Genomic DNA, 26,076 nt, shown 5'->3' on the forward strand with positions numbered 1-26,076 from the left:
GAGTGTCGGTGGATGAGACCGAACCGACAATCAAAGACGTGGGGTTACTCACAGATATATGTGACGTTCTCCGCACCGTCCCTCCCTCGACGCACGCACACGCGCAAGAACCAAACGACAACATTTGTTTTCTTTTTGGAATTTAATCAAATTCCTAACCAAATTAAATAATAAACCAAGATAATGAGTTTTTTTTTTTTTTTCGTTTTTGGAAAGCATCCCAACGATGTGATCACATGATACGTTCTATTCATTAGGCTCTCCCAAGTTTCACATCTTTGGAACCTACATGAAAATTAAATCAATTAATCTCAGTAGAGATTTTGATTGCGTTGCTATTTCACACATTAATATAGAATCTGACAAAATCTTAACATGAGAGAAGCTACTATTGCTAATGATATGAAGTGGGATGTTATGGCTATTGCCATTATTAATGTCGTATCACGAACCTCAAGAGTGTTTTATTGGATGACTTGATTCTGTCGATTAATAAGAGATTTGATTAGTAGTAGTAACTCGTGAATTGACGGACTAGTGGAAATGTGAATGTTCCCGTGATTCATTCCTAGATAATTAATTATCAATTACTCTAACTTTTTGCGTAGCATTTGTGACTAAAATAATCCCAATAATCTATACTAACTCTTTCTTTAGTTAACTTTTTTCGTGTTTTTGTTAAATTCCACAAAACTTTTTTGATACCAATGTTAGGTATATACTGTACTATACAATTTTAAAGTTGCCACAACGAACGTAGAGGAAACAAAGAAAGCATAAATACCAAAAACTACGATTAAAAGACTTACGAATAAGAAAGAAACAAAGTTATACGAAATTGCATTAGCTCCAAAATAACTCGAGTCTTCATCGTTGTTGCCAAAAACAAACGGTTCGCGAGGCAAACCTTCAAACCTGAAGACAAAGGCTGCATAAACCCGGAATCGCTATAGAGGACTAATAGCAAGACTTCAAGTTTCATTCCTTACGGTTCAGACAAAAGCTGTTCTCTTAAGATTCCAAGTGTCCCACCAACTCGCTTCTTTCCACATAAGCACAAGGCAAAGTAAACATGTACTTTAAAATTCATTTGGGTTGCATAAAGCTGGTTAAATAACTTAATTATCTCGAGCTAGTGGAAAAGTCATCAAAGAAGAAATCATGATGATTATATAGGAAAACAAAGACAAACCGAAATTACAGGAATCATGTTTTTATAATTATAATGGCAGCATGAATTAAGGAGCTGGAGCTCTTTTTTGCAAGATGATGATAGGTGTTTCCCCTTTTCTCATCATGTCTCGGAAACTCAAACTCAAACACAAATCTATACAACAAATCATAACCTGAGAAGAAATAAATAAAACCTTATCCTAAGTAAATTAAATTATCTAAAAGAAACCATTTCTTATCTCATCTTTCTCTTGCGGTCACACCAATATCCTTGTCCCTTGTCTTCTGATCTGTCCTATGGACCGATTGCTTGAAAGCTACGGTTGGAGCGATTCTGCAATTTCTCCTTTGATGCTCGAGAACAAGCTCCCCGGCTAACCAGTCTAGCTTCTCGAAATTGCTTTGTTCATCGATTCTTTTACCTCCAAACAAAACCGATTCTACATTCTTTTGCTTCAGCATCTCCTCCGCTACTCCCACCAGCATATTCACATTGCTCCCACTAGGGTCGGTGTCTATGTTTGGACTACAAGGTCCAAAGCTCGACCCATTCGCCTGCAACAAAACCCATCAATTCATAACTATACAAAACATAAAATTATTTGTGAAAAAACACCTACAAGTACGTACATTACATAATCCAACTTGAAAGTTTCATTTGAGACAAACAACATATCATCCAACAACATTCCTACAAGGTCAAATTGGATCACAAGTAATGAGCATTTTTACAATACCTGAATGCGAACATAGTTACTACTGCGGCAGTGACCAAAAGCCATGGCCACAGCTTGATCAACGGTGTCAGCAGCAGCGTCATTAGAAATAAGAGCCGCGGGGCGAGCCCAGTGCTTAGCCGTCCACTTGATAACCCGGTCGTATTCATAGCTAACGTGAAGCAACTGACCCATGCCAAGAGAGAGCACAAGCAGATCCTCAACTCCTCGCACAAAGGGAAACTCCTGCTTGTTGTGCAGCACGTGCGTAATTGCAGCGGCCGTGGGATTGCTCATGGCTAATCCTCCACCAATGGCCACGCACTCGGTGCGACCATCAACGGACTTCATCTCCAACGGGTCAAAAACACCCGGCTCAGCGCAAGTAGCTCTACAAACCTCCCAGAGCCTAAAGTCAAAGCTGTCCGTCTCAAGTGCGTCGGCGCGTGAGAAGAGAAACGGGGCAGAGCTTTTGAGGTCGTAGCAAGGAATAAGCACAGGCTTAAGCGTGTCCTTTAAGGTAAGCTCCGAGAAAGACTCCTTCATCACTTTGTTCAACTTGGCCGACCCGGTTCTCATCATGACCCGTTTCAAGATCATCCCTCGTCCGTAAAGACCCTTGGCGTTTTTGGTGAGGAACTGCCACGTGTCATCGGCTGTGAAGATGGGACGGTAACCGTCTCTTGAACCGAAGAGCATCGCTGTGTAAATCCCACCAATACCGGACCCGGCGGCTACATCAAAGTAATCGGCGATCCGGGCATTCGGGTCACCCGATTTCGATTTCAGAGCGTGTTCAAGGTAAGCCAAAGCCTTGCCGGGCAAAACCCCTCTCATACCACCCCCGTCGATGCTCAGGATACATATTTTACCTCTCTGGTTCTTAACCGACCCAGCCGAATTAGCGGGTTCGGGTTCGGGTTTGGTTTTGGGCTCGTCGTCGCCGTACCCGAAAAGAAACTTGCTCTCAAGAATGGAGAAAATCTCGTAGCTGAGTTTGTCTGTATCGATGCTAGGTTCCTCCTCCTCATCATTCGCCGCCGACTTAGAAGCCCCCGTAGTAGCTCCGCCTCTCTGTTTGATTAAATGCTTAACGGAAGCAGTGGCGGCTGTGGGTTTATTGCGTACTCTATGCATGATGATTGATAGAAAAATCAATACTTCCTTACCCACAATTTAAGACATATATGAACACCACCAACAACAACAACAACAACAAACAACAAGATTGTTCAGACCAAACCCCACACAAGTCTTGGACTTTTAAAAAAAAAAAATTGTAACTTTCTTCCCTCTCACCTCAAAAAATTCAAAAAAAAAAAAAAAAAAGTTGAAGAAAGAAGAACACAGGAGTTATTACAGAGGGTGTCTGTTGTTTTGTTATATATATATATATATATAGCGCACGCTTTACTTAAAACCTCCCCACCAAACCCATCACAGATTGAAGAGAAAGGAGAAAGGAGAGAAGGCAGACAAAACACGGACTATTTAAAGTACTAATCAATAAGAGGAACGAGAGCTACTCCCTTACTAATTTAACTAATTATCATTTGGGATCGTTTTTTCTATTTTGAATCACATACATAATACATACAACACAGAGACTTGTAGTTGCATTCCCTTTTACAGAGACTTTTTTTTTACTTTGAATAATTATAACTATGTTTGATTACATGCTGTCAAAAAATATCTTTCTATAATGAGTATATTTCCTCTAATTATCCTAATTTTTTTTTTTTTTTTTTTTTGCGATTGAATTTATCATAGAACACTTGAAAAGGCATTTGTTTCTTCTGTATACAAAAAAAAAAAAAAAGTAGAGCAAGAGAACATCTCTATGGTAATCAGTGTATGTATATAGTAGTAGTAGATTAATTTAATAAACGTGAGAGACGACGTTACTTAATATTTTGGAAAAGAAAGGTAACATTTGCAAGTAACATAGCCTCTCTGACTTTCTTATTTTTACATATACTACAAACGTAACGAACGCTAATCTTTCTTCTTCTTTTTTTTTTGTTGTTGTGCAAAACGAACGCTAACGGCTAAATCTATGACGATTAATAATAATATTTTTAATGTTTAAGAGCGAGCTTCAAATGTTTTTTTTTTTAAACTCGCAACGTCAAATGCAATTAAGAGAAATGATACTGCTAATATATAGGAAAAGAAATACTATATTTGTATATACATTTTGACCTTTACGGAAAAGAGATGTCTTGTATTTTTTTTTTTTTGTAATCAAAAAGAATCTATCAGAAACGTGTGTGGAGGGACTGTAGGAAATATTCATGGAAAGTTTTAATTATATATGATGATGATGTCAAATTTGACATGTCAAAGTTCTATCGTGTTCTCTAATCTCCCTTGTTTTCTCTTTTTTTTTTTCTTTTTTTTTCTTTCTTTTAAATACGGAATTCAATTACTACTAGTTATTTTGCTTTGTCACATATTTGTTGTAGTCAAATCCGTACTACATAATACGCTAAAGTTTGTCCTCAATAAAACAAAACAAATGTGACGGTGGTTCTTTTCACTATTGGTGAGACACTTCCGGCGACCAATAAATAACACTGACTTTCTCTTTTCCAATCGCTGGTTTCTTTCTCATTATTTGTCGCTGCAATTTTTTGTTCATTTCATTTGCTATCGCTGGTGTCACTCATTTTTTCAACGAATGTTTGAAAGACAGAAAAGTGTCGATGCGACTCTTTTTACGTTGTTACCGGTGTACTCTCCGCAAACTTAAGTCTCACATTACTTGTATTTTTGACTCGCGATCATGAAAAAAACAGGGCCTATATCTCTTGTCATTCCTGTCTACTAATTATTTTCACTTGAATTGTTTCATTGCTTCAGTTGGCCATAAAAATGTTTTTTTTCCAGCATGAATACGAATTACAAACTAATAATTTCATAAAATGCATTATAAGAAAAAAAAACATATTACATCGACATTTCCTACCAGCTATCTTTTTCATTCTTTCCTTGGACGAATGTCACTCTCAAGCCATTTTCATCCTTCACATGGTTCGGTTTCTAAGGCTTGCGGGGGAGTATAATGAGTATAGATTACTCACTTGTGCAAGATAGAATGATAGGTGTAGGTTAAGCTATTATCAGGCTCATGTTAGCTTAACCTTATGTTGTATATAAACAGAGAACACTGTACAATTTACAATTAATGAGAATCAGAATTAATTCTTCATCTTGTTCACTCAACTCAATTCAGAGTTTGTTAGGTTGTAACTAAAATACCAATAGGTGGTGTTGCAGTTGCAATTGCTCTAGCTCGTTTCTGTTTTCTTTTCCAAAAACGGAACATGACAAAGCACAGAACAAGCGTACCAGTAACTCCAGCAATCCATTTGATTACTCTAACTAGTATGCTTTTCCCATCCCCTGAAAAAGAGTGGAAAAGAAGAAGAAAAAGTCATTATCAAAATTGGTGAGCCTGCCTAACATGCATGCATGTCCCACATATATATATATATATATATATATATGTCTACTAATTAAGGTGGCTTGATGAATTAAACCGATCATGTTTCTTCTAGCTAGGGATTAAACTTACGTACCGACATCACTAGCCGCCAATCTGACGTAGAGATCTTGACCATGGGCGGTGAATTGCCGTATATCAACGCACTAGTAAAAAAAAACTGTATAGCCACAAAAGTTTTCGTGGGTGTAACCTATAATCCGTGGGTATTAAGACTTATTAGCCACGACTTGCTACAAATAGAATTCGTGGCTATAGCTTTGTGGCTGTGAGGATCTGTCGCTTTTTGTGGCAACATTAGCTACGATTTCCGACGAACGTATTCGTAGCTATTTAACCACGGAATAGCGACAAATATATTCGTGGGTAAGTAGTCATGGACACTATCGTGGTTATATGAGTAAATTTTACTAGTGACGAGCTCTCCCGTCCAAATTAGACAAGCCCCATTCCACATATTGACAATAGCATACGCTGTACAATTGCATTCAAGAAGACACTTGTTTTGACATTCCTCCTCCCCAATTCCTCAGTCCACAGTCACAGCCTTTGTATCTGGTAGCTTTATTTTTATCAGCCTGTGAAACTTATCACCCTTGCAACTTAATTGTGTTTTCCTCTGGCATCCATCCTTGGTGTCTTTCAACTCCCATGCCTTCTGGTTCACTGGCTTAAACCCTTTAATACAATCACACATTGGTGACTTGTTCGTGTCGCAGTAACTATAAGGCCCACACGTAGCATAGTCGTCACACATATCTCTAGGAAATTGCCACGGAGACCCCCAATTTTCTGCTGCGGGTGCGTGCACAAAACTCATCAATGTCCCGGTATAGCTCATTTGGAGTTTCGAGTAGGATTCGTTGCCAATAACTCTAAACGAGTAGGTGACCTCTTCCTCTGTCATTGTAAAATAAAATTTCAGTGATTGATGTGTCGTTGGTAGACCATTGGACCCTACACCGTTCCAAGAGTCTGCTCTGTGGTTTATGGTATCTCCCTTCCGAAGCAAGCGTTGCGGAAGACCTCGGGTATCGATGGTGTAAGTGAACTCCCCACTTGATGGATCATGGGGACTTGCCCATGATCGTAAGTGATGGGCTTCAGAATGAGCGGTCCATCAGGCCTGTGCGAGTACGACGACCGAACCCACGCTACGTGGATTAGGTCGAGTGAAAGAAGGAGTTATCGGTTTTGGTTTTTGTGTTTTATGACTTTCGGTTGATAAGGTTGTTCCTTATCAGGATTTGGTTTTCTATGATTTGGTGTTATCTCTTCTTATCTTTCTAGGACTCAATAGTTCTATTCTTCTATAAAACCATAAAATAATAAAAAAGAGCTAGTCATAACTATCCATTGAAAAACTCGTGTGTCTTGTGTTCTTACTCTCTGATTGGGACCTATCAGTAAGGTTCTATTTAGACCGCTTTTCCTATCCCAACCAAGCTTCATCTCTGGGAGCAAAGTATCTGACTGTCGGGAAATCAAAACTCTGCCATAAGAATTGATTGGAAATGTTGTTGGTGGAGTATCTCAGCACAAAATTCCTATTATCGAGGAGCTCTACCACGACAAGAGTTCTGGTCTTTCTTCTAGACAGATATGTCGACCAGACAAGGGTATTAAATTGATCTCGAAGGTCGAGGTTGGCGTCTGAGATTTTTAATGTTCCATTGGGGCTGGGCAAGGGATGGTCTCTGTTGGCAACCCATACATAATCCCTTCTATGGACTGCTTTGTACCAAATCCCGAGATACCAACTACTAGCGCCGCCAGCTCGAGACTTTGAGGTGAGTTTGAAGAAACCAAGTTCGAAGACTTGATCAGGAGACACAACGGTTCGGTTGCTCGAGGGAGAGAGAACGTCCTTGGAAGACAAAGTGTTATCCAAGGTCGACAATACGAGAGGAAGCAAAATCAAGAGAAACCAGAAAATAGAGGTATCCGAATGGTGGCATTGCCGTACATTCATCATCGATCTCCCCCTTTTGCCTTTTTCCTTCTTATTTTGCCCTTTTCTTCTTCTCCACTTCTTAATATGTCTACCCATTTCATATTAATGGCTTACCTAATTTACTAGTGAGTGCACTAGTAGTTTAATTTCGGTATTCAATTGATTACATATATACAGTACACATGTATAGTTTCGAAACAAATTGCGTATGCCTCTTCTTGTTTCCTTCCTTTAATTTTCTTGGTTTAATTGTTCTAGTCCATATAAAATCGTCAAAGAATATTAATTTTCGTACGTGTACGTTTGGCGTTTTTTTGAACATGGATCGTGGATGCGCATGACACATGTTTAGATTGTTAATTAGGTTTACACTGTCCAGATATTCACGAGTGACTAATTAAAAATATATAACTTGTTGAAATAAATTAATCAAACTGATGAAAATCAACCCATATTCCTCAATCTTCATTACTACACAACTTGTGGGTTCGGTATTATGTAATTAACTTAAGACGGCAACGGAAGCACTTCCGAGACCTTAATTATGCGCTTCGTCGCTTCGAAACTGATCAAACAATGCCCTAAACTGATCAGACGGTAACGGTAATGTAATTATACTTTCATTTTTTTCATTCTTTTATATTTTTTGTTTTTAACTTCAAAATTTCACATATTTCTAAATTGGTTTAAACCTATAAATCTGTCAAATTCTAATAGATCAAATCAAGCTGTAAGTTCTTTTACCATTTGTTTTTGTTCTTTTTTTTGTTGGTGACACACGAGATCTAGGACACTCGTTCCAAGACTATTCCAAGTCATTGCTTTTATAAAAGTTAATTTAAACGTTTAAAATATTATTAAAATTATTTTAAAAGTTTATAGTAAGTGAAATTCTTTTGAGCTGTAAGGTGCTACTAGGTGACATTTTGAAAATTTAAAATGTAATTGTCCCTATAATAAAGTGAGGAATATGTTGTTAATCAAATATATATATGGGTCTTCTCATCTAACAGTTTCATCGGCAATTTTTACATTATACCTTTTTCTTTATCTCCTACTTTTAGAAATAAAATTTCTTTAAATACAGTAATTCGACGATTATAATTGTCAAACATCAGCCAACAATAAAAAAACTAAATTTAAAAAAGATAAAGAAAAATGTCTAAGAGTCTAATGGTAGTTTGTTTCAACATCTTCTTGATGATATTCTCGTTGATTTCCGCAGGTAATGGACATAATACTTTAAACATCTCTCAAATTCTTTGCATATGGTGTATATTTTACTTTATGAAAATTACAACCTTTACCATCTACTGCAAGGTGTTTTTTTTTTTTTAAAGTATACATGCTTAATGTTAACAAAGTTTATGTATATATACAACATGTTTAATGCAAACAAATAAGATATTTAGTTTTTGGTGTATAATTATATAATCTACAAAACCAAAGAATGTATATTTTCTTTTACTTATTTTGAAAATAATAATAATAATAATTTCCATATTCTTACTAATTTTACTCTTTAGAAAGGGTCAAAAAAAAAAAGTTTTGCACAAATAGTTTACTTGTGAGAAACCAAAATTACCACATGGAAATCGAATTTAAACAATGCTGAGTCTTCTAACAAATGTATTTCTTACGAAGGAAAATTAATTATGCATTTAAAATCAAACTCTAGGTGGAGCAATTCAGTAAATAAATTATCTTTTAAGTAAATATGAGTGGTTGGGAGAAGAAAAAACAAGTATCAATAAGATATGAATAGACTTGGTTATTGATCAATTCATTTTTATTCGATTAGGAAAAACAATGGGACAGAAAGTGCCAGATGCTTACAAAATCTGTGCTGGAATCCGACACAACGAAGCGCCCCCAGGGATCTGTAACAAAAGAAACGGTAACGCACAGTGCAACTCCAGCTGCTACTATTACGCATATATAACGGGACGCTGTGTTAGGGCCAACCTCAAGGCCAAAGTCAGATCTTGCAACTGTTTCCCTATGATCTGTCCACCCGGCAGTCCAGGAATCCCGCCGCGGTGATCCCGATAACACACGGAATAAAATCTTCTTACTATCTTTTAACAAAATAATATTGTAGTCGGTAATAACTAATAACGAGAATTACTGTACTCGGAACTCGGAAGTATAATAACAAGAATACAGTAGAAACTCTGTAAATTAATACTCAATAAATTAATAACCTCTATAAATTAATCAATTTTTCCAGTTCCAAATTGGGATTAGTGTAATTTTGGACACTATTCGATAATATAATAAAATAATATAATTTTTGAAAATCTATTACAAAGTATTAATTATCCAAATATATGTATATATTGACAAATTGATTTTTATTAGAGTTCATTTTTGATATTTTTACTGTATAAAAATCTTTGAGTGCTATCGTTAAAACATGATAATTGTTATTTTCATTGTAATTGATTTTATAAAAATATTAGTTATAACCATTAAATCTTATTTTAATGTTTTTTTATCAAATTAGGAAAGTCTCTCTATAAATTAACAATTATTAATTTATCGAGAAATTAAAACCTCTATAAATTAATAGATTTTGTTGGTCCCAATATTATTAATTTATAGAGGTTTTACTGTATCTCCAACATGTAAAAATTTTAGACTAAATAAAAAAGGTGTTTTGTTCTATTTTGAAGTCGTTGTATGTCTAGTCGATTTTTATTTGAAAAAGAAGTTTTATTCTACTTTGAACTATTATGAAAAACCCAATTCAGGTCGTAATCAATCAATGTGTAAATCAAATGCATGATCCTTAAAAATGAGAACCCAAAAATTCTTTTAGTTATTCATTTCATAGGATACCAAAAAAAGTCAACAAAATAAAGACAACGGACAATACATTTTCTATCAATGGATCGAGCCATCATCATCATCTATATATATATATATATATATATATATATATATATATATCCTGTTGTTACACACTCTCTTCCTTGCAAGGATCATCACAACTCATCCTTGCCACTGTCACCCTCGATCTTCTCATCAGCTTTCTTGGTCGAGATCACCGGTTCAGGCGTCGCTGGTTTCTCAAGTTTAAATGGGATTGATGCATGCTTCTTCAGGAATTTGTACAGTTCCACTACTGTTCTGTCGACATCCACTGTGATCTGTTTTTATTTTTTACCAAGCAACCATTATAACAACTTCAATGCTGAGTAAAAAAATCTACTAAAAAATTGCAGGTTTTATTTAAGAAACAGGCTTTGCTCACCGGATCAAAGCTCTTGTTTCCACCGGGGAAGAACAGGATTGTTGGGAACCCATCAGCCTGAACAGAAAGAGATTCAGAAGAAAACAAAATCAGATCTCTGTGTCTTATATCACCAAAAAGCTTTTTCGTTAATTTGGCTCTTACTCACCTTTGCTCTAGGATGCTCATTGCTGGTACCATCCATCTTTGCTACAACTAACGAGTCAATGCCTTTTAAATACTTTCCAAGCTTATTGTAAATCGGCTCAAATGATTGGCAGTAGCCACACCAAGGAGCATATATCTATGACATAACTCACGCTTTTTAGGTATATATACGTATATATATATATAATATATATATATATATATATATATATATAACTAAGATATATGTCAGTAAGGCTCTTACAATTTAAGAGACTATTACCTCGAGAAGAACATCCTTTGACTCATCAAGAACAATCTCATCAAAATTATCTCCCACAATGATCTTAACATCACCATCATTCTGCGTTTCATTTAGAAGCTAGTGAATCAGTATTATTGTTGTGTTTCATTTAGACGCTAGTGGATCAGTATTGTATGGGGGATGTCAGGTGTGTGTTAAAATATGTCAGACGCCTTACATTTTCAGGTAGTGGATCTGACTTGTAGAAAGGCTTCAGTTTGTCTGCTAAGAAGTCTTCCGCAAGTGTCTATTTTAAAAAAACAAAGTCATTGCTTTAAGATAAATGAACAACACGTCCTACAACCATAGAATTTCATGCACCCAAAAAAAACAAAAAAAAAAACAAAAGAATGTTGGGCCTACCTTAATGTTCTTAACTGTCAATTCACCGTCCAGAATAAATTTCCTCATATCTTCATTTCCAGTGTATACAAGAACCTGCATACGCAAGGAAAAATTTGGATACTTAAACCTTGTAGTTCCATTGCCCCATAAATCCATTATGCAAAATTTGGTTTGTGGTATCATTTGCATAACCAGAAACAACAAAACTGATTCACAGATATTTCACACCAACTACTTTACCTTGGGGGCAGTGCCGGTAACACCAAAGAATCCAGAAACTGCTTCTCCATAATCCTCATTGTCCATTTGCACATAAACAAAAACAAACTGCAGACAAAAGAGAGGATTGGCTTTTTGACTCAAGTTATCATCCACCTACCCTTTTGGTATATATCAATCGCCACTTATAATTGCAAGAGGTGATTTTATTTTGTTTATAATTGTTCCAGAAAGAGAGCAAAAATGACCACAGAAAATTTTAAAAATAAAAATTACCTTTCCCTTGAACGACTTAGCCACCTCCCTCAGAGTGGGAAGGTGCTTCTCAGATTCATTTGCCTTGGCAAAAAGAATGAGCTGACAAAGGTTTTTAAAAAGGCCAACTCATTAGTTACTCGCAATAATAAAGGAAAACAAAAAAGAGACGGATGGTCTTTACTTGGTTTTTCACTGAGTTCTCGAAGATCAGTGATGCACCTTCCCTAGTGAAGTTGATCACCAACGGGACTTTATTAGCGGACACAAACTCTGCAATAGCCGTTTTAGTGAAATTTCCATCTGCCAAAAAGAAGTTGATGAGACAGACATAGAGGAAATCTAAGTAGCACAAAAAAAAAAAAAAAAAAAAAAAGGTAATGTATTTGAGGAGTCTTACCAAAACGGGCAAGTTTCTCATCCTCCTTTTTCAATAAAACTAAGGCAGGACGCTTGACTTGGGTTTCTATATCAAATAGCTTAGCAATATCAGGGCTTGCAGTTTGGTAAAAACTGAGACCATCTTCCAGTCTGGATGCAGCCGCAAGCTCCTCACTCTCTGACCCCTGAGCAATAGAAATGGCAGAAAAGTATATATCTCTATATAAGTAAAATATTTCACACTTGTCAATCCAGCATCTTAAAACTCTCTGTCACACAATGTAAAAACGCACTAGACAGGAAGATAATAGCAACTGTTCAATATACTGCAAGGGAAATCACTTGTATCTTTTAACATAATAAAAGTAAAGACCATAGCGCTAAACTAATAGTTCTGTTTCTTTTCCCTTTGTGGTTTTCGTAGGTAGAGAAGTCTCAAGGTAAACAACTTGGTTGAGCACATGTTTTACAAACTCTGAGGAAGTCAAAAAAGGAAAGATAAATCCAAGAAGGATAGCACGAAACACTTTGGATTTTAAAGAATACATACCACCAAGGAGTTGAGAAAACCAAGAACAACTTTAGGTTCAGCGGATAAAACACGCTCAGCCTCCTCTTTTGTAGTGATGTTGTGGATGCTAGGACTGGCCTTCTTCTTCAGCCAAGTCACAATTCCATCCCTGCAAAATCAGGACGGTCAAAATGCATATCCACCACACACAAAAAAAAATTCTTATTGAAATTGACCTACGAGAGAATACATCCAAGATCACATGACCCTCTCTCTATTGCACTATCTTCATAATTAACCTTCTTCCCAGGTTCATCGAAAGAAACAATTCTACTAATAATAGACTTACTTAGTCCTTTCGCCTTCGTAGGTCTTGCGCATAACTCCGTCGACAAACAAGAAAACGGTGGGGAAGCCCTGAATCTCGTACTTCTGAGCCAAATCCCCTTCCTCGGTGGCGTCGATCTTAGCGAGCGCAGCAACGCCTTTCAACTCCGTCGCCGCGGCGGCGTACTCGGGGGCCAAAGCCTGACAAGCGCCACACCACGGAGCGTAAAACTCCACCATGGCGAAGCTATTGTTGCGGACGAACTCCGTGAAATTGTCCTTGGTCAAAACGGCGACGTCCTTCTCGTCGACAGCAGCAGCAGTTGGCAACGGCTCCTCTTCCCCCTCGTAGCCTCCGTGATGAAACTCGCCGCCTCCTCCTTGCTCCTCGAGATCATCGTAATTCTCGAAGTCGCGGTACTGATCGTGTTCCTCGTGGCCGCCGTGGCTTTGTTGTTCCTTTGACTCCTCGGCGGCGAGGAAAGCCAATTCTTCGTCGAGATCCGAGACACTGGACGCACGCGAGTTAACGAGAAGAAGAAGGAAAGAGACTAAGAGAAGGAGAGAGATACGGCTTGTAGGTGACGACGCCATTGTCGTTGTTGCTAGCAAGTACCGATCAAAAAGTTTTATGGGATTTTAATTTTTTTTTTGGGGGTTTTTATAATTTCTTTCTTCAGAAAAAAAAAAAAAAAAAAAAACAAAAAAGGTTTAGTCAAAGAAGGAGGAAGAAGATGGACTGGACTGTAAATAAGAAAGTCACGTGGAAAGAGTGACACGTGGCAACCGTGAGTCATCGTTGACTTTATGAATCCCGTTTTAGATCTAGCCTAGAGAGAGGCGAGGGACGTGCGTGGTAGTAGTGTCTAGGATTCATGCTCCGAGTCGGAGGAGTCGTGCGTAATGCTACGAGAATTTGTATTTTAATGTTGTGTGATCATTTTTATATTCGTGGTCTAGCATATTAACACATGATGATGTTCTTCGATTTTTTTTTATATTTTTTTTTAACAGTGATCACTTTCATCACATGTGTGAAGAAGTCATCGGACTATCTAATCCATCATCCGACTATCCAATCATATCCAATCCATCATCCGACTATATCCAATCCATCACCGGACTATTTATAACGGATCGTTTGATGAATCGGAACTAATCTAACAACAACAGCCCTAGTAGCTTTATACATATACATTGCCATAATTAACTAAAACATAGCATCCGTCGTCCCCGTAGAAATTTTGTGATTTCGAAATATATCGAAACCTTGAGTAGAAAAAAAAAAAAAGAAAGTGGGAAGACCACACACAATTTTATCGAAATATATCGATTTAAAAGTATTTATATTTAATTCTCAGAATTATCTTTTTTTTTTTCCCCTCCAAAATCACTAGTAATTGATAGGTTTTTTTGTTTTTAATGTCGAACATTTCATTAAGAAATAGTCAAGCACAAATACACATGCAAAAGGATGCTGAGAACCCAAATTTTAAAGAAACAACAATGAAAGGCATTCCCCAATAAGAGAGAAAAAAAAGGGATAGATAAGCTGAGTCGATAAGTGTTTGAACCAAAAATTAAAAGCTGAATAGTGGTTTGGTATATGTGAGATCAAAGGTTACGTACCGAGAATTCTTCCATGACTGAATCAATGGAGGAAGCAATAGTCTATATCCAATGACGAGGTGACGTTGAAAGAGGGGCCAAAGCTGTGGTTCTCAACGGTATGAGAAGGTCAACATAAGGTAGGGCAAAGACAAGGGTTCGAGCAATGGTGGTGATGCTCTGGAGCTTGAATTGGTTTGCTAAAGTTGTTGCCGTAGAGTGAGATATGAGCATAAGCAATCTACATCCGTAATCAACACTTCGACAACTTATTTTTCTCGGTTTTAACTTCTTTTTGACTTTGTTTACATACAAACTTATACTATCATCATTAAAATACGATCAACTTCAATAATAAACTAACAACATTAGCTAGGTTCCCATGACTGTAAATGAAACATCATTAATCGACGACGAAGCACCAGTGTCGTCGAATGAACTTTTTCTTATGTAGGGATCAACGGAATAATAAGCTGTGAACGGTTTAGGCTGAGGAATTGCTGCTTCACTTCCAAGCATCACCACAACTGATGCGAATTTTCTACGAATTGCTCATTAATGGGAATGGATTAACTTACTTTCTCAACAGACATTCAAATGTAGAAATGATGTAAAACAAGTGACACTAACCAAAAAAGATAAGAACTGAGGCTTAAATTTTCCAAGTACTCATAGATCAATAGATGCTCTTCTGCGTCAAACCAATGCAGTGTCTTGGATTTAGCATATATAGTAGTTTACGTTGTAAAAAGAAAAAAACAACAACAAATGCAGAAATAACAAAACCAGATCAAGAGCAAGCATCATGCAATTATAAAACAACAACAAAAGAGGTTCAGTTCAGTTTTCCATCTATAAGTTAGCGCCAATAGTGATCGATCTGGAAATTTGTCTTTACTTGTGGTTATGAGTTATGACAATAAACTTGTATATCAACAACAGATATTAAAAGGGTCGACGACAATAAAGTTATGATTTGGCAACATTTTTGGCAAGATCATGTGAAGAGCACTAAAAGGCCTTCAACGGGAACCCTTCTTCAATACCTCTCTCCATTATCGCTTTCTGTTCCAACAACAAAATATTATCGCATTTTTGAGTGATTTCTTCCATCTTTGATTCACTCAAAAGACAGTTGAACAAAACTGGACTAAACCTATGCTTTTAACTAAGGGTAATCAACGAAACAAGCTCTACCTGGATTACTTCAGTGATCATCCCAGGTCCTTCCTTAAACCTTTTCTCCTTCCACTGAATCTCCTCAGGTTTGTTACAAGCCAATGCTTCCAATGAACCAACTGGTACTTTAATCGTTCCTACATGCTGCAAAATCCTCAGACTACCTGAATCCAAAAGAGTTATTGGGATGTTAAAATATACAAACACCACACAACATATAAAAAAAGTGTTGGGCCAAAACGTGTATGCGAGAAAATACAAAACAAATTTTGGATATCAAAACATCTACTTGTAATGAAGGCTTCTTCCCAAAGCTCACGGTCAGACCACGAGGGTGCTCTCTCGCGGTATGGAATCCCCTTGCTTAAACACACTCTGTCAAGAAAAAGCATTGGTCAGGCCATAAACAGAGACTACTCTAATCAACACACTCTTTATAAAATTTCTTACTCGATGACAAGGTCTCTTATAACTCCTGGAAGCACACCATCAGTTATAGGCGCGGTCTGCACTTCAAACTCGCTCAAACTACCGCCGTAGAGATTCTCAGATGACTTCTTCACCTAGAATGAGATCCAACGGTAAATCATACAGTGGCAAACAAACAAAAAATTCAAACTTCTAAAATGCACGTAGAAGGTTCTTGTTTTCACAATTGTGATACTCATTTAAACAGAGACAAATAAACATCATATAATCACATTGGTGCTTGAACAAAAATATCAAGGGGAACAAAATTTGTTAGTACCCTGCGGCAAACAACGAAGAAGTTGGTGACGCAGCCCTCAAGCAAATGATCACCATCGTTTGACAAAAGAAGTTCAGTGGTCGAAAGAGGTCTAAACTTCTCCAGAGGCTTCCTCAGCCTGCCTAAATCACAAATCACATACCGAAATTACGAAAGAAGAAACAACAACAAAAAATTCGGAGTAATCCAACACAAGCTAAAAATAAAAAAACCCCTGAGCTATCAAGAATCGTGTTAAAATGAGCAACAAGCACACAATACCTAACCCAGTCTGAGTATTTAGCAGCAGCAACATCTCGACCACGACCAACCAAAGCCAAACTCGCCGCGTTTTCTCCAACACCTGAAGAGTATGCACCAATATGCAACGAAACATGGAGTAAATCCAGAACCTTTCTCTCCTCATCATCACAATTGTTCCCATCATCATCTTCTAACCTATTCAATGTCTCCACATTACCAGTGACAAGAACAGTTACCGCTAATTCTTCTCCATAACTACTTCTCCCACTTTCCTTGACCACAACGGACTTCAGGGCCTCGCTCATCGAACCATTGACTAGATCGTAAATACACGAATAAGGAACTGGTTGATGATGATGATGATTCATCCAAAACCGCGGTGATGAGGAGGAGGCCCCAGAAGAACTGAACAAAAGATCCGGCTTTGAATTCAAAAGGATATGAATCGAGTTAGAGAGTCTCTTCATATGTCTCTCCCAGAACAAGAAACTAGTTCCATTGTTAATCGTTCTCGTCGTTGTATACGCACCTGTAGATATTTCTCAATAAACCTAAAACTAATCAAAAACAAAAATTCAAACTTTCACAGTCTTGATTGCGTACCTGTGTGCGATTCAAGGAAGGTAGTGACTGGGGGAGCCTCCAAAACGACACCGTTATGGTAGAGAAATCTGCAATTCGACATCTTTTGCTTTGCTTCTCTCCTCTACCTTGTGAAAAAGAGAAGGTTTTTAAATGGGGAAAGACTCCTAAAACGACGCCGTTTAGTTTAGTATATGAATTAGGGTTTAAGCTTTTTTTTTTCCGATCTCTCTGATTCTCAAAGTCTTCTCTTTTCTCTGCTGACGATCCTAGTTTAGAGAAGCCAAAAAAAAGATGAGATCTTTATTGGTTTTTAGAAAAATCTCTTCACGGCTTCGTCTTCGTTTCTTAAGAAACAGTAAACCCTTTTGTTCACTGTCTCAGTTTCCCAAAGAATCTGAGAATCCAAGTCAAGAAGAGCAGAGACTAGTTTACGGATCCACTCCAGTTACCTCCGAAGCGAGTCTTTCTGCTGCTAAGCCTGAACTGAAGGACGATGCATCTGTAATCGGAGTTCTTCTCAATCGCAGAAACAACCCAGAATCTGCTCTTCAGTTCTACTATTGGGCTAGACCCTGGCGTGGAAGCTTTGAAGATGGTGACCTCTTCTGGCTACTCATTCATATTCTGGTTAGTTCTCCTGATACCTACGGACGCGCAAGCGATTTGCTCATACGGTACGTTTCCACGAGCAATCCAACGCCAATGCCAAGTGTTTCGTTCAGTAGTTTGGTGGATTCCGCGAAATTATTTGGCTTTGAAGTGAATTCACGAGCTTTTAATTACTTGTTGAATGCTTATTCCAAGAAGAGGCAAACGGATTATGCGGTGGATATACTCAATCAGATGTTAGAACTAGGTGTGATTCCCTTTGTTCCATATGTGAATAGGACCTTGAGTGCTTTAGTTCAAAGGAATTCGATAGCTGAAGCTAAGGAACTCTATAGTAGAATGGTTGCCATTGGTGTTGACGGTGATAATTGCACAACGCAATTGTTAATGCGAGCTAGTTTGAGAGAAGAGAAGCCTGAGGAAGCTTTGGAGGCTTTTAGTAGAGCTATCGAGAGAGGAGCAGAACCGGATGATTTACTGTATAGTCTTGCTGTTCAGGCTTGTTGCAAGACGCTCAATTTGGCTATGGCTAAGAGTTTATTGATGGAGATAAAGGAGAAAACGTTGCGTGCCCCCTCGCAGCAAACGTATACTTCTGTGATTGTGGCTTCCGTGAAGCAAGGTAACATGAAGGAGGCAGTTAGAATTAAGGATGAGATGGTGAGTGATGGGATACCGATGAATGTAGTTGCTGCAACGAGTCTGATCACGGGGTACTGCAAGATCAATGACTTGGGTAGTGCTTTGGAATTGTTTCATCAGATGGAAAAGGAAGGCCCCTCTCCAAACATCGTTACGTTTTCGGTGCTGATAGAGTGGTGTAGTAAGAACGGAGAAATGGATAAGGCGTTTGAGTTTTACAAGAAAATGGAAGGTTTAGGTCTTACTCTTTCTGTCTTTCATGTCCACGCAATAATTAAAGGGTGTTTGAAAGGCCAGAAAGAGGAAGAGGCACTGAAACTCTTTGACGCGTCTTTTGAAACCGGTCTTGCAAATGTGTTCATATGTAACAGTGTATTATCTTGGTTATGCAAGCAAGGTAAGATAGACAAAGCCACAGAGTTATTGAGGAAGATGGAAACTAGAGGTCTTGAACCAGATGTAGTTTCTTACAATAACGTGATGCTTGCCCATTGCAGAAAAAAAGACATGGACTTGGCTCGTACTGTTTTTTCGAATGTGCTGGAAAAGGGTCTAAAGCCGAATAACTACACGTATTCCATTCTGATTGATGGATGTTTCAAGAATCATGATGAAGAGAACGCTTTGGAAGTCATCAATCAAATGACTTCTTCCAGTAATGAAGTCAACGGGGTCGTATGCCAAACAATTATCAATGGCTTATGCAAAGTTGGTCAGACATCCAAAGCAAGAGAAGTGTTGGCAAATATGATCAAAGAAAAACGGTTTTGTGTTAGTTGCATGAGTTACAACAGCATTATAGATGGATTAATCAAAGAGGGTGAAATGGATTCTGCGGTTGCAGCTTACAAGGAGATGTGTGGCAATGGTGTATCTCCAGACGTCGTAACTTATACCACCTTGATGAATGGGTTATGCAAAAATAACAGAATGGATCAAGCATTGGAAATGAGAGACGAAATGAAGAACAAAGGTGTTAAACTCGATATTACAGCTTATGGTGCTCTTATCGATGGGTTCTGCAAAAAGAGTAACATGGAAGGCGCATCTGCTCTGTTCTCTGAACTCATTGAAGAAGGATTGCGACCAAGCCAACCTGTTTACAACAGCTTGATATCTGGATATCGTAACCTGGGGAACATGGCAGCTGCGCTTGATTTGTACAAGAAAATGTTGAAAGACGGTCTACGATGTGATCTTGGTACATATACAACACTGATTGATGGATTGTTGAAAGAAGGAGATTTGATCCTCGCCTCTGATTTGTACACAGAAATGCAGGCGGTGGGTATTGTCCCTGATGAAATCATGTACACAGTCATTGTAAACGGTCTTAGCAAGAAGGGACAGTTTGTGAAAGTGGTTAAGATGTTTGAGGAGATGAAGAAGAAAAATGTGACTCCTAATGTTCTTATCTACAACACGGTGATTGCAGGACATTACAGAGAAGGAAATCTCGATGAGGCTTTTAAACTTCACGATGAGATGCTTGACAAGGGTATTCTACCCGATGGTGCTACATTTGATATTCTAGTTAGTGGGAAAGTCGGAAAATTTCAACCTACTCGTGCAGCAAGTTTGTAGTCTGGCGAAACCGTGCCACGTTATTGACGATGAGTTAGAGTTAGCTTTGGCTTTCCGTGAGACCTGTTTAATCTGACTACTTAAGGTGTGCACTATTTCAATCTGCACGGTTTTAGTATGGATGTTATTCATGAAAGAGGGAGACTTTTAAACACTTAATGTAAAGAAACTAAAGAAGAGCCTTCTGTTTTAGTCAATTTTATAAATCATTGACGTATTTTAAACGAGAGGAAGTGACACTGTTCTTTCTTATACTGAGCTTCTTTATCTCGTCATGTAAACGAGTTGCAGATTTTTTTGAAGGTCTTCTGAAGCATCTAATAGGTTGGCGAGTGATGAAAAACCAGTTCACTGAGTAAGGCTGCTCGATGTGAACTGGAACAGGAAAACGCGTAGCCTTCTACCAGATTCAAAACCCAGAAAGGATCGACCTGCAACTGACACCACAAGTATAGGAGGAGATGAGTGAGAATATAGACAATGCTAAGCCTGCGAGGTTATAGTATTAAAACCGTTTAAGTTACAAGATTCGGATAGTCTTTCTATTTGTTTGTCTCTTGCCTGCTTCTGAGATCAGCTTTTCTCATAAAAGATAGTTTTGGGGTTTTCAATCTATAGCTTGGTGACTTAGTCCCCTATAAGATTGAGCAAACCGTAGCAGATTAAATTAATATCAAAAGCTTGATTGTACGTGTATTGCGAAATAAATTATAATACGAAATAGTCACGATCTTTTTTTGAATAAAGTTCATCTTGTCAAGAAAAACAACATCACTAGAAATATCTTTTTCATATTTTGACTATGTGCAAATTCTTCTTGATGATAATAACCAAGTTTGGTATATAATTTCACTTGAAGTTAGAGAACAAACACTTCCAATATTTCTCACTCATTAAGGAAAGAATCAAATTTATGGTCGATATACAATAATGAGATAGAGAAAAATATATATATTATAGTTAAAAGAGTGTAGTAGATGGATCGATCCTATGGATCAAAACAAGTGGACATGGAGGAAGAGGAAGTGGTCATGCTGATAAAAGGGAATCCTGATGATGCTGCAACTGTCTTCAAAGGTTTCATGGTCGCCGTCGTCATGGGTAAATATATCGATGGTTGCTTACCGAACAAACCCATCGTGGACCAATTGATACCCTTGTAGTTATCGCCCGTTGTCAACTTCATATTTTCAGATGACGACGAAATTCCAAGACTTAGTTCAAGATCATTGTGAGCATTCCCTAAAAAAAACAACGTTAATGGATAAGTTGAAGATCGATGTTGATAACTAACTAGTAGCGTAAAGAGAGGATGCTAAAATTTTGATGAAAAAGGTTAGCTAGCTAGCTACGGTGTTTTTTGCTTTATCAAATCAAAAATAAATGTGAAATTTATGGTAGTGAATATTGGTAATTTTCACTTAAATTTATCAACCAGTCGTATAGTAAACATATATATTTACATTGTTACCAACATTTATCAATTACCTTTAATATGGGCACCAAACTTCATGGCTCCTTCTCCCTTTCCCAACTCATTGTACTTTATTGCTGCTGCATCCCATCCTCTGTGATTTGTTTAGATAACAATTTTTAAGTTACTCACGACATTACACTAACTCTTGTTTCATTTTTTAGGTAAATAATGGTGTTTATCTGTGAAAAAGAAACCAAACTCTTAAAACGGACTATATATATGGTTTTAACTTTCAAGTTTGAAAAAAAAAAAAAAAAACTTTCAAGTTTGCACATAAGAAGGTTAAAAAAAATCGAAACAAAAGTAACTTTGGCTTGGTATTAGTTTGACTGTTTGAGGGGGATAATTAATAAGTAAAAGTTTTTGAAAATTACCAAGGAATTCGAAAAATAAATTTGGGTAGAAAAAATGTGTTCCTTCTCGAGGTTTTTTATTTTATTTTAGTTTGGAGTCATTGTATATATGTGGACTATTTATTTTTTTCTGTATAATTATTGTATTTTAAGTAATTTTAATTAAGAATCATATTTAAACCAAACAAATATTAATATGGTCATATGTGATTGAATTGAATAAAAAAATATTCTTTCTTTTAAATTCTCTTTCAGTATATATAAATAAATATTCTTAGGTTTGTTGTAACTTTTCTAAGCAAGTTTGAATATATGAAGAAGGACAACATTAATTTTTCTCCAAAAAGTGAAAGTTAGGCTTTGAATGGTGAAGCACTAGATGAATTGATAGAATAAATATAATAAATTCAATAATGTATATAGGTGAAGTGAAATGTATTTTGCATGATGTAGATTGTAAATAGTAGAATTAGGCCATATATACCAGAAAGTATGAATATTTCAACCATATATTTTACTCATGTACTCAGACAACTATCACTACTTTAAACTTGTTAAGGATCGATATCATTTCCCATAAGTAAGATTACGTGTGTAACGAAATATCAAGAACTCAGATTAAAGAGAGTATAAAATGGTACCTGTTTTGAAAGAGATGAATCTGATCATGAGTTTTGAACTGGGTGCATTTCTGAAGAGCCAAGCCTTTGTATTTGGAACTTCCTCTTCCGAAACTCGCACTCTCTCGCCTAAGTGTTTGCACGAACTCCACCTTATTTAAATTCTTCATCTACACGTCATTTATAGATTAGTTAGTTCCATACGTATTTCGAATAAAAATACATAGAAATAACCCATCTTCATAAAGTATTAATTATGATTTAACCTTATCGATGTCATGCCTATAATCATCCACGACAAAATTGATGTCTGCATCGAGACCACGGAATTTGATAGCAGCTCGGTCGTACGCCCTGGTATATATTATATGTTCACTTATTAATAAGTCAAATTCATATTTCTTTATTGTCTTCAATAAACTCTAATGTGTATATGTTGACAAAATTACACTAATTAAAATGACGAATAAAGTAACGAAATTAATTAAGTCTATTGTATATAGAGTTTTTTACCTTGCTGCTGCGTAGGCAGTATCAAATCCGCCTGTTACAACGAAAAAAATAAGTGAAAGGAAAAAAAGTTAGATCATCAGCAAAATGTGTTCAATCAATGAATCAAACGTGAAAGACAGAGAAGTAACAAACAAACATATGTCATGAGCTGTAATAATCGTCTATTATGTTTTGTCTTTTACAGAATAAAAAAGATAAATCTCTTAAAGAAGAAAAAAATAGGTAGTTGACAAAAAAGGAAAAAAAAAAACTTTTTTAGCGGTACTTGTTAACAGACTTTGTCAGACCAAATCTACAAATCAAATTTATCACAAAAATATGATAGATTCATCATTTTTTATGACTATAAATAGACATACACACACGTAATTAAAAAAAAAGTAGTCACGACCCAATAATTAAACAAAATTTCTGATCTATACTTACCCAAATAAACTTGCTTTCCACAATCCCTACAAATTCATCAAATCCCAAAACCAAAATTAGAGATAAATATAGCAATAATAATGAAAATAAACAAAATTTAATTTTTATTGTTTACCAAATATGAGATTCCCAACGACCGGTGCGACGGTAAAAAGTGACGCCACGATATTGGGAGCTTCGAGACCTTGGTCCTCTTCTGCTCTTCTTCAACACTTTTTGTGTATTCCTTTGTAAAGCGGACAGATTCAACCAGTGACTGTCCTCGACTGTGAATTCAATACTCCGACGAGCATCAGCCACCGGAAAGAGATCTCCTGTTTCTTTAGGAGGAGGAGGAGGGGGAGTGACGTCATCGTCACGTTTGAGAATTCCAAAAGTGATGAAAGCATCTCCGGCTGCAGAATCTGTGGTGGATGAGTTGGAGGAGGAGAAGTTAGATTCTTCTTCACCGGTGGTTGAGATCATGAATGGTACTTTACGATCTTGATTCTCGTCATAGGAAGAAAAGATTTTAAGGTTAAGATCCAACATGATCGAGTCTTAAGTAGCAACAAACAGCGTCCTTCTTTTTTTTTTTCCGGCGAGAAGAGAGATAGAGAGGGAGAGAGAGAGAGGATAAGTGGCAAAATGAGAGAGAGAGAGAGAGAGAGACTTCTAAAAGAGGGAAGAAAAAAGAACGTGGGACGTGTTCATTGTGAAGGTTGCATTGGATACACTTGCCCTTTATTTGCCTTTTTCAACTTTTTTTTTTAATTTTGTAAAAATCAATTGTCTATTGAGTTTTAAAATTATATAATTGTACTTGCCTTGACGATGTATCGAATAAATATTATTTTGTCCTACATATTAGTTTTATTTTGGTTAATTAAATATGGGAGCCGTAGAGAGGGTTGTACGATGAGTTTTACTTACACTTTTGATGTCGTCGTAAACTCAACGCGCTACGATGTAAAAAAACAAAAATAATCTGTTGAATGAACTCGACCTAATTTCAAAATCATAATAATGATAATAAATAATGCCATCAAATAGGTGAGAAAGTTAAAAGAGAGTAGTAAAAACATAAAGATGCGTAATTACGTATATACAGTACTATCTTTCTAGCTTTCTACCAGGTAAAAGACCTCGTGGTGCTTGATTGTATTTATCTAATTTTTACATCTTTTGATCGAGTCATCAACAAGTTTAAGAAAATTGATAACATCAGCAAGAGTTTAAGAAAACATTTTAAATGTTGTTTCTAATAATAATTAAACCAAAAGTCAAACCTTAAAGAACATATTTTATTCTGATTGGTTAAGAGTAGTTTCTATGCTCTTCTGAACAAAAAAATATCCAACCATTATAATTTATAGTTTAATTGCCAAAGACATTGTTAATGCATGCTCGAATGTAGTATTGTCTATATACATAAGATTGTAATTTTCTTATTAATTGACAAGTGTACGTTATTAAAGACGATATATAGGTAGAGTCGAGAAACAAAAAAAATATCAATGAAAATAAGATAGCTCTGTCAATTATAAAGAAATTAAAAAAAAAAAGTCAATATCTGAAATTTTCAACATCCTAGTAGCAATATTGAGAATTAACAAATCTTAACAATTGTACAATTTTCATTAATTACTAACATAATTGGACAGCTATAACAAGTATTGATGATACTATGTTTGTTATAATGTTATAGATATCTTTGGTAGTCGGTAATAGAGTTTTGAGTTTGACGACAACATTTTGAGGAATCATGATGAATTGTGCGGTTGTTGTTCCACCTTTTTGTGTAGTGTAGTGTTTTTTTTTTTTTTTTTTTTTTTTTTTTTTTTGTGTGTGCTTAGGACATACTATTAGTATCAATCAACAAATAAAGAAAATTAATCCTTGATTAGGAAACTTTTTCCTTGTTCTTTGATAATTACATATTTTTTTCTTTCTTCCATAACTAAAAGATCTCTATACATGATTGGACCTGAATTTGGAAAAAAATGTAAACTAATGATGAGGCGGAAGAGTAGATCGATGGGTATACAATATGACTATTGACTAACATCAAAAAAATCATTTTCTATATAACTACATCTGAAATTTTCTAACATGTTGGTGTTATAAGTGAAATACTAGTATTTGTGTTTAAGAATGTTTTATTACAAAAGAATATATGAACCGCAATTCATCAACATTAGTTTCTTGCTAATCTTTTTGATACAAGAAGAATAAAAAAGTTTCTTTCTAATAATAAATTATCATTTGGCATATATATAGCGACAACAATTATTGATAGGTCCCTCGTGTGATTCCAAACGTGCCAAGATATTAAAACAATCTAACGGTCAGGGATTTTTTTGGTATACTTAGATATCTTCAACGTGTGAAATGAAATCACATGTGAATTTTGTTTCTCCGTGCGTCGTCATTTAACG

At 36.4% G+C, this 26,076-nt stretch overlaps 5 protein-coding genes and 1 pseudogene across 9 annotated transcripts; 1 reads left to right on the forward strand and 5 right to left on the reverse strand.

The window, feature by feature from the left end:
• Window positions 1–1,197: 1,197 nt before the first annotated feature.
• On the reverse strand, window positions 1,198–3,707 carry LOC104791773 (patatin-like protein 7). The gene is made up of 2 exons (XM_010517738.3): window positions 1,911–3,707; window positions 1,198–1,728 (listed from the first exon to the last, which is right to left on the reverse strand). Exons 1-2 carry the CDS (start codon window positions 3,024–3,026, stop codon window positions 1,414–1,416), a joined length of 1,431 nt encoding a protein of 476 aa, XP_010516040.1. The 5' UTR covers window positions 3,027–3,707; the 3' UTR covers window positions 1,198–1,413.
• A 1,310-nt stretch (window positions 3,708–5,017) lies between these two features.
• Window positions 5,018–7,366, reverse strand: LOC109133346 (S-locus-specific glycoprotein S13-like; annotated as a pseudogene).
• Window positions 7,367–10,120: 2,754 nt separating this feature from the next.
• LOC109132154 (protein disulfide isomerase-like 1-3) lies at window positions 10,121–13,789 on the reverse strand. The gene is made up of 12 exons (XM_087453419.1): window positions 13,095–13,789; window positions 12,785–12,914; window positions 12,254–12,419; window positions 12,038–12,156; window positions 11,875–11,955; window positions 11,620–11,706; window positions 11,398–11,472; window positions 11,213–11,281; window positions 11,014–11,094; window positions 10,753–10,887; window positions 10,605–10,661; window positions 10,121–10,500 (listed from the first exon to the last, which is right to left on the reverse strand). The coding sequence occupies exons 1-12, from the start codon at window positions 13,664–13,666 to the stop codon at window positions 10,336–10,338; spliced, it is 1,737 nt and encodes a 578-aa protein (XP_087309545.1). The 5' UTR covers window positions 13,667–13,789; the 3' UTR covers window positions 10,121–10,335.
• Window positions 13,790–15,557: 1,768 nt separating this feature from the next.
• On the reverse strand, window positions 15,558–17,593 carry LOC104791775 (uncharacterized). 5 transcript variants are annotated; one of them, XR_015559275.1, is made up of 7 exons: window positions 17,454–17,593; window positions 16,874–17,379; window positions 16,608–16,729; window positions 16,310–16,422; window positions 16,149–16,234; window positions 15,878–16,023; window positions 15,558–15,745 (listed from the first exon to the last, which is right to left on the reverse strand). XR_015559275.1 is itself a non-coding variant. In XM_010517742.3 (7 exons), the coding sequence occupies exons 1-7, from the start codon at window positions 17,533–17,535 to the stop codon at window positions 15,692–15,694; spliced, it is 1,110 nt and encodes a 369-aa protein (XP_010516044.1). In that variant the 5' UTR covers window positions 17,536–17,593; the 3' UTR covers window positions 15,558–15,691. The 5 variants fall into 5 exon arrangements, 4 of the variants coding, with proteins under 4 accessions (XP_010516044.1, XP_087309533.1, XP_087309534.1 ...); XM_010517742.3 differs by having other exon boundaries at window positions 16,608–16,725; window positions 16,869–17,379; XM_087453407.1 differs by having other exon boundaries at window positions 16,869–17,379; window positions 17,454–17,577.
• Window positions 17,509–21,016, forward strand: LOC104791776 (pentatricopeptide repeat-containing protein At3g54980, mitochondrial). The gene is made up of 2 exons (XM_087453406.1): window positions 17,509–20,355; window positions 20,562–21,016. The coding sequence occupies exon 1, from the start codon at window positions 17,727–17,729 to the stop codon at window positions 20,268–20,270; it is 2,544 nt and encodes an 847-aa protein (XP_087309532.1). The 5' UTR covers window positions 17,509–17,726; the 3' UTR covers window positions 20,271–20,355; window positions 20,562–21,016.
• Window positions 21,017–21,129: 113 nt separating this feature from the next.
• LOC104791777 (AP2-like ethylene-responsive transcription factor SMZ) lies at window positions 21,130–24,355 on the reverse strand. Its single transcript, XM_010517747.3, has 7 exons — window positions 23,775–24,355; window positions 23,660–23,685; window positions 23,234–23,264; window positions 22,987–23,074; window positions 22,742–22,890; window positions 21,759–21,838; window positions 21,130–21,512 (listed from the first exon to the last, which is right to left on the reverse strand). The coding sequence occupies exons 1-7, from the start codon at window positions 24,188–24,190 to the stop codon at window positions 21,259–21,261; spliced, it is 1,044 nt and encodes a 347-aa protein (XP_010516049.1). The 5' UTR covers window positions 24,191–24,355; the 3' UTR covers window positions 21,130–21,258.
• Window positions 24,356–26,076: the final 1,721 nt, after the last annotated feature.

Source organism: Camelina sativa, chromosome 6 (genome assembly GCF_030686135.1).
Source record: "Camelina sativa cultivar CO46 ecotype springtype chromosome 6, ASM3068613v1".
In the NCBI taxonomy this organism is placed as follows: Eukaryota; Viridiplantae; Streptophyta; class Magnoliopsida; order Brassicales; family Brassicaceae; genus Camelina; species Camelina sativa.

What these genes read in the sequence shown, in the direction of transcription:
- LOC104791773 (XM_010517738.3), bottom strand. Translation starts at nt 3,026, where the DNA reads ATGCATAGAGTACGCAATAAACCCACAGCCGCCACTGCTTCCGTTAAG. An exon ending in GTAACTATGTTCGCATTCAG is followed by an intron (nt 1,729 to 1,910) that starts GTATTGTAAAAA and finishes GTTTTGTTGCAG; the next exon opens with GCGAATGGGTCGAGCTTTGG.
- LOC104791775 (XM_010517742.3), bottom strand. Translation starts at nt 17,535, where the DNA reads ATGTCGAATTGCAGATTTCTCTACCATAACGGTGTCGTTTTGGAGGCT. An exon ending in TCTTCGTTGTTTGCCGCAGG is followed by an intron (nt 16,423 to 16,607) that starts GTACTAACAAAT and finishes ATCTCATTCTAG; the next exon opens with GTGAAGAAGTCATCTGAGAA. An exon ending in GGAAGAAGCCTTCATTACAA is followed by an intron (nt 16,024 to 16,148) that starts GTAGATGTTTTG and finishes TTTTGGATTCAG; the next exon opens with GTAGTCTGAGGATTTTGCAG.
- LOC109132154 (XM_087453419.1), bottom strand. Translation starts at nt 13,666, where the DNA reads ATGGCGTCGTCACCTACAAGCCGTATCTCTCTCCTTCTCTTAGTCTCT. An exon ending in TACGAAGGCGAAAGGACTAA is followed by an intron (nt 12,915 to 13,094) that starts GTAAGTCTATTA and finishes CTGATTTTGCAG; the next exon opens with GGATGGAATTGTGACTTGGC. An exon ending in TTACCGGCACTGCCCCCAAG is followed by an intron (nt 11,473 to 11,619) that starts GTAAAGTAGTTG and finishes TTGCGTATGCAG; the next exon opens with GTTCTTGTATACACTGGAAA.
- LOC104791777 (XM_010517747.3), bottom strand. Translation starts at nt 24,190, where the DNA reads ATGTTGGATCTTAACCTTAAAATCTTTTCTTCCTATGACGAGAATCAA. An exon ending in CGTTGGGAATCTCATATTTG is followed by an intron (nt 23,686 to 23,774) that starts GTAAACAATAAA and finishes ATGAATTTGTAG; the next exon opens with GGATTGTGGAAAGCAAGTTT. An exon ending in ATAGGCATGACATCGATAAG is followed by an intron (nt 22,891 to 22,986) that starts GTTAAATCATAA and finishes AATGACGTGTAG; the next exon opens with ATGAAGAATTTAAATAAGGT.
- LOC104791776 (XM_087453406.1), top strand. Translation starts at nt 17,727, where the DNA reads ATGAGATCTTTATTGGTTTTTAGAAAAATCTCTTCACGGCTTCGTCTT.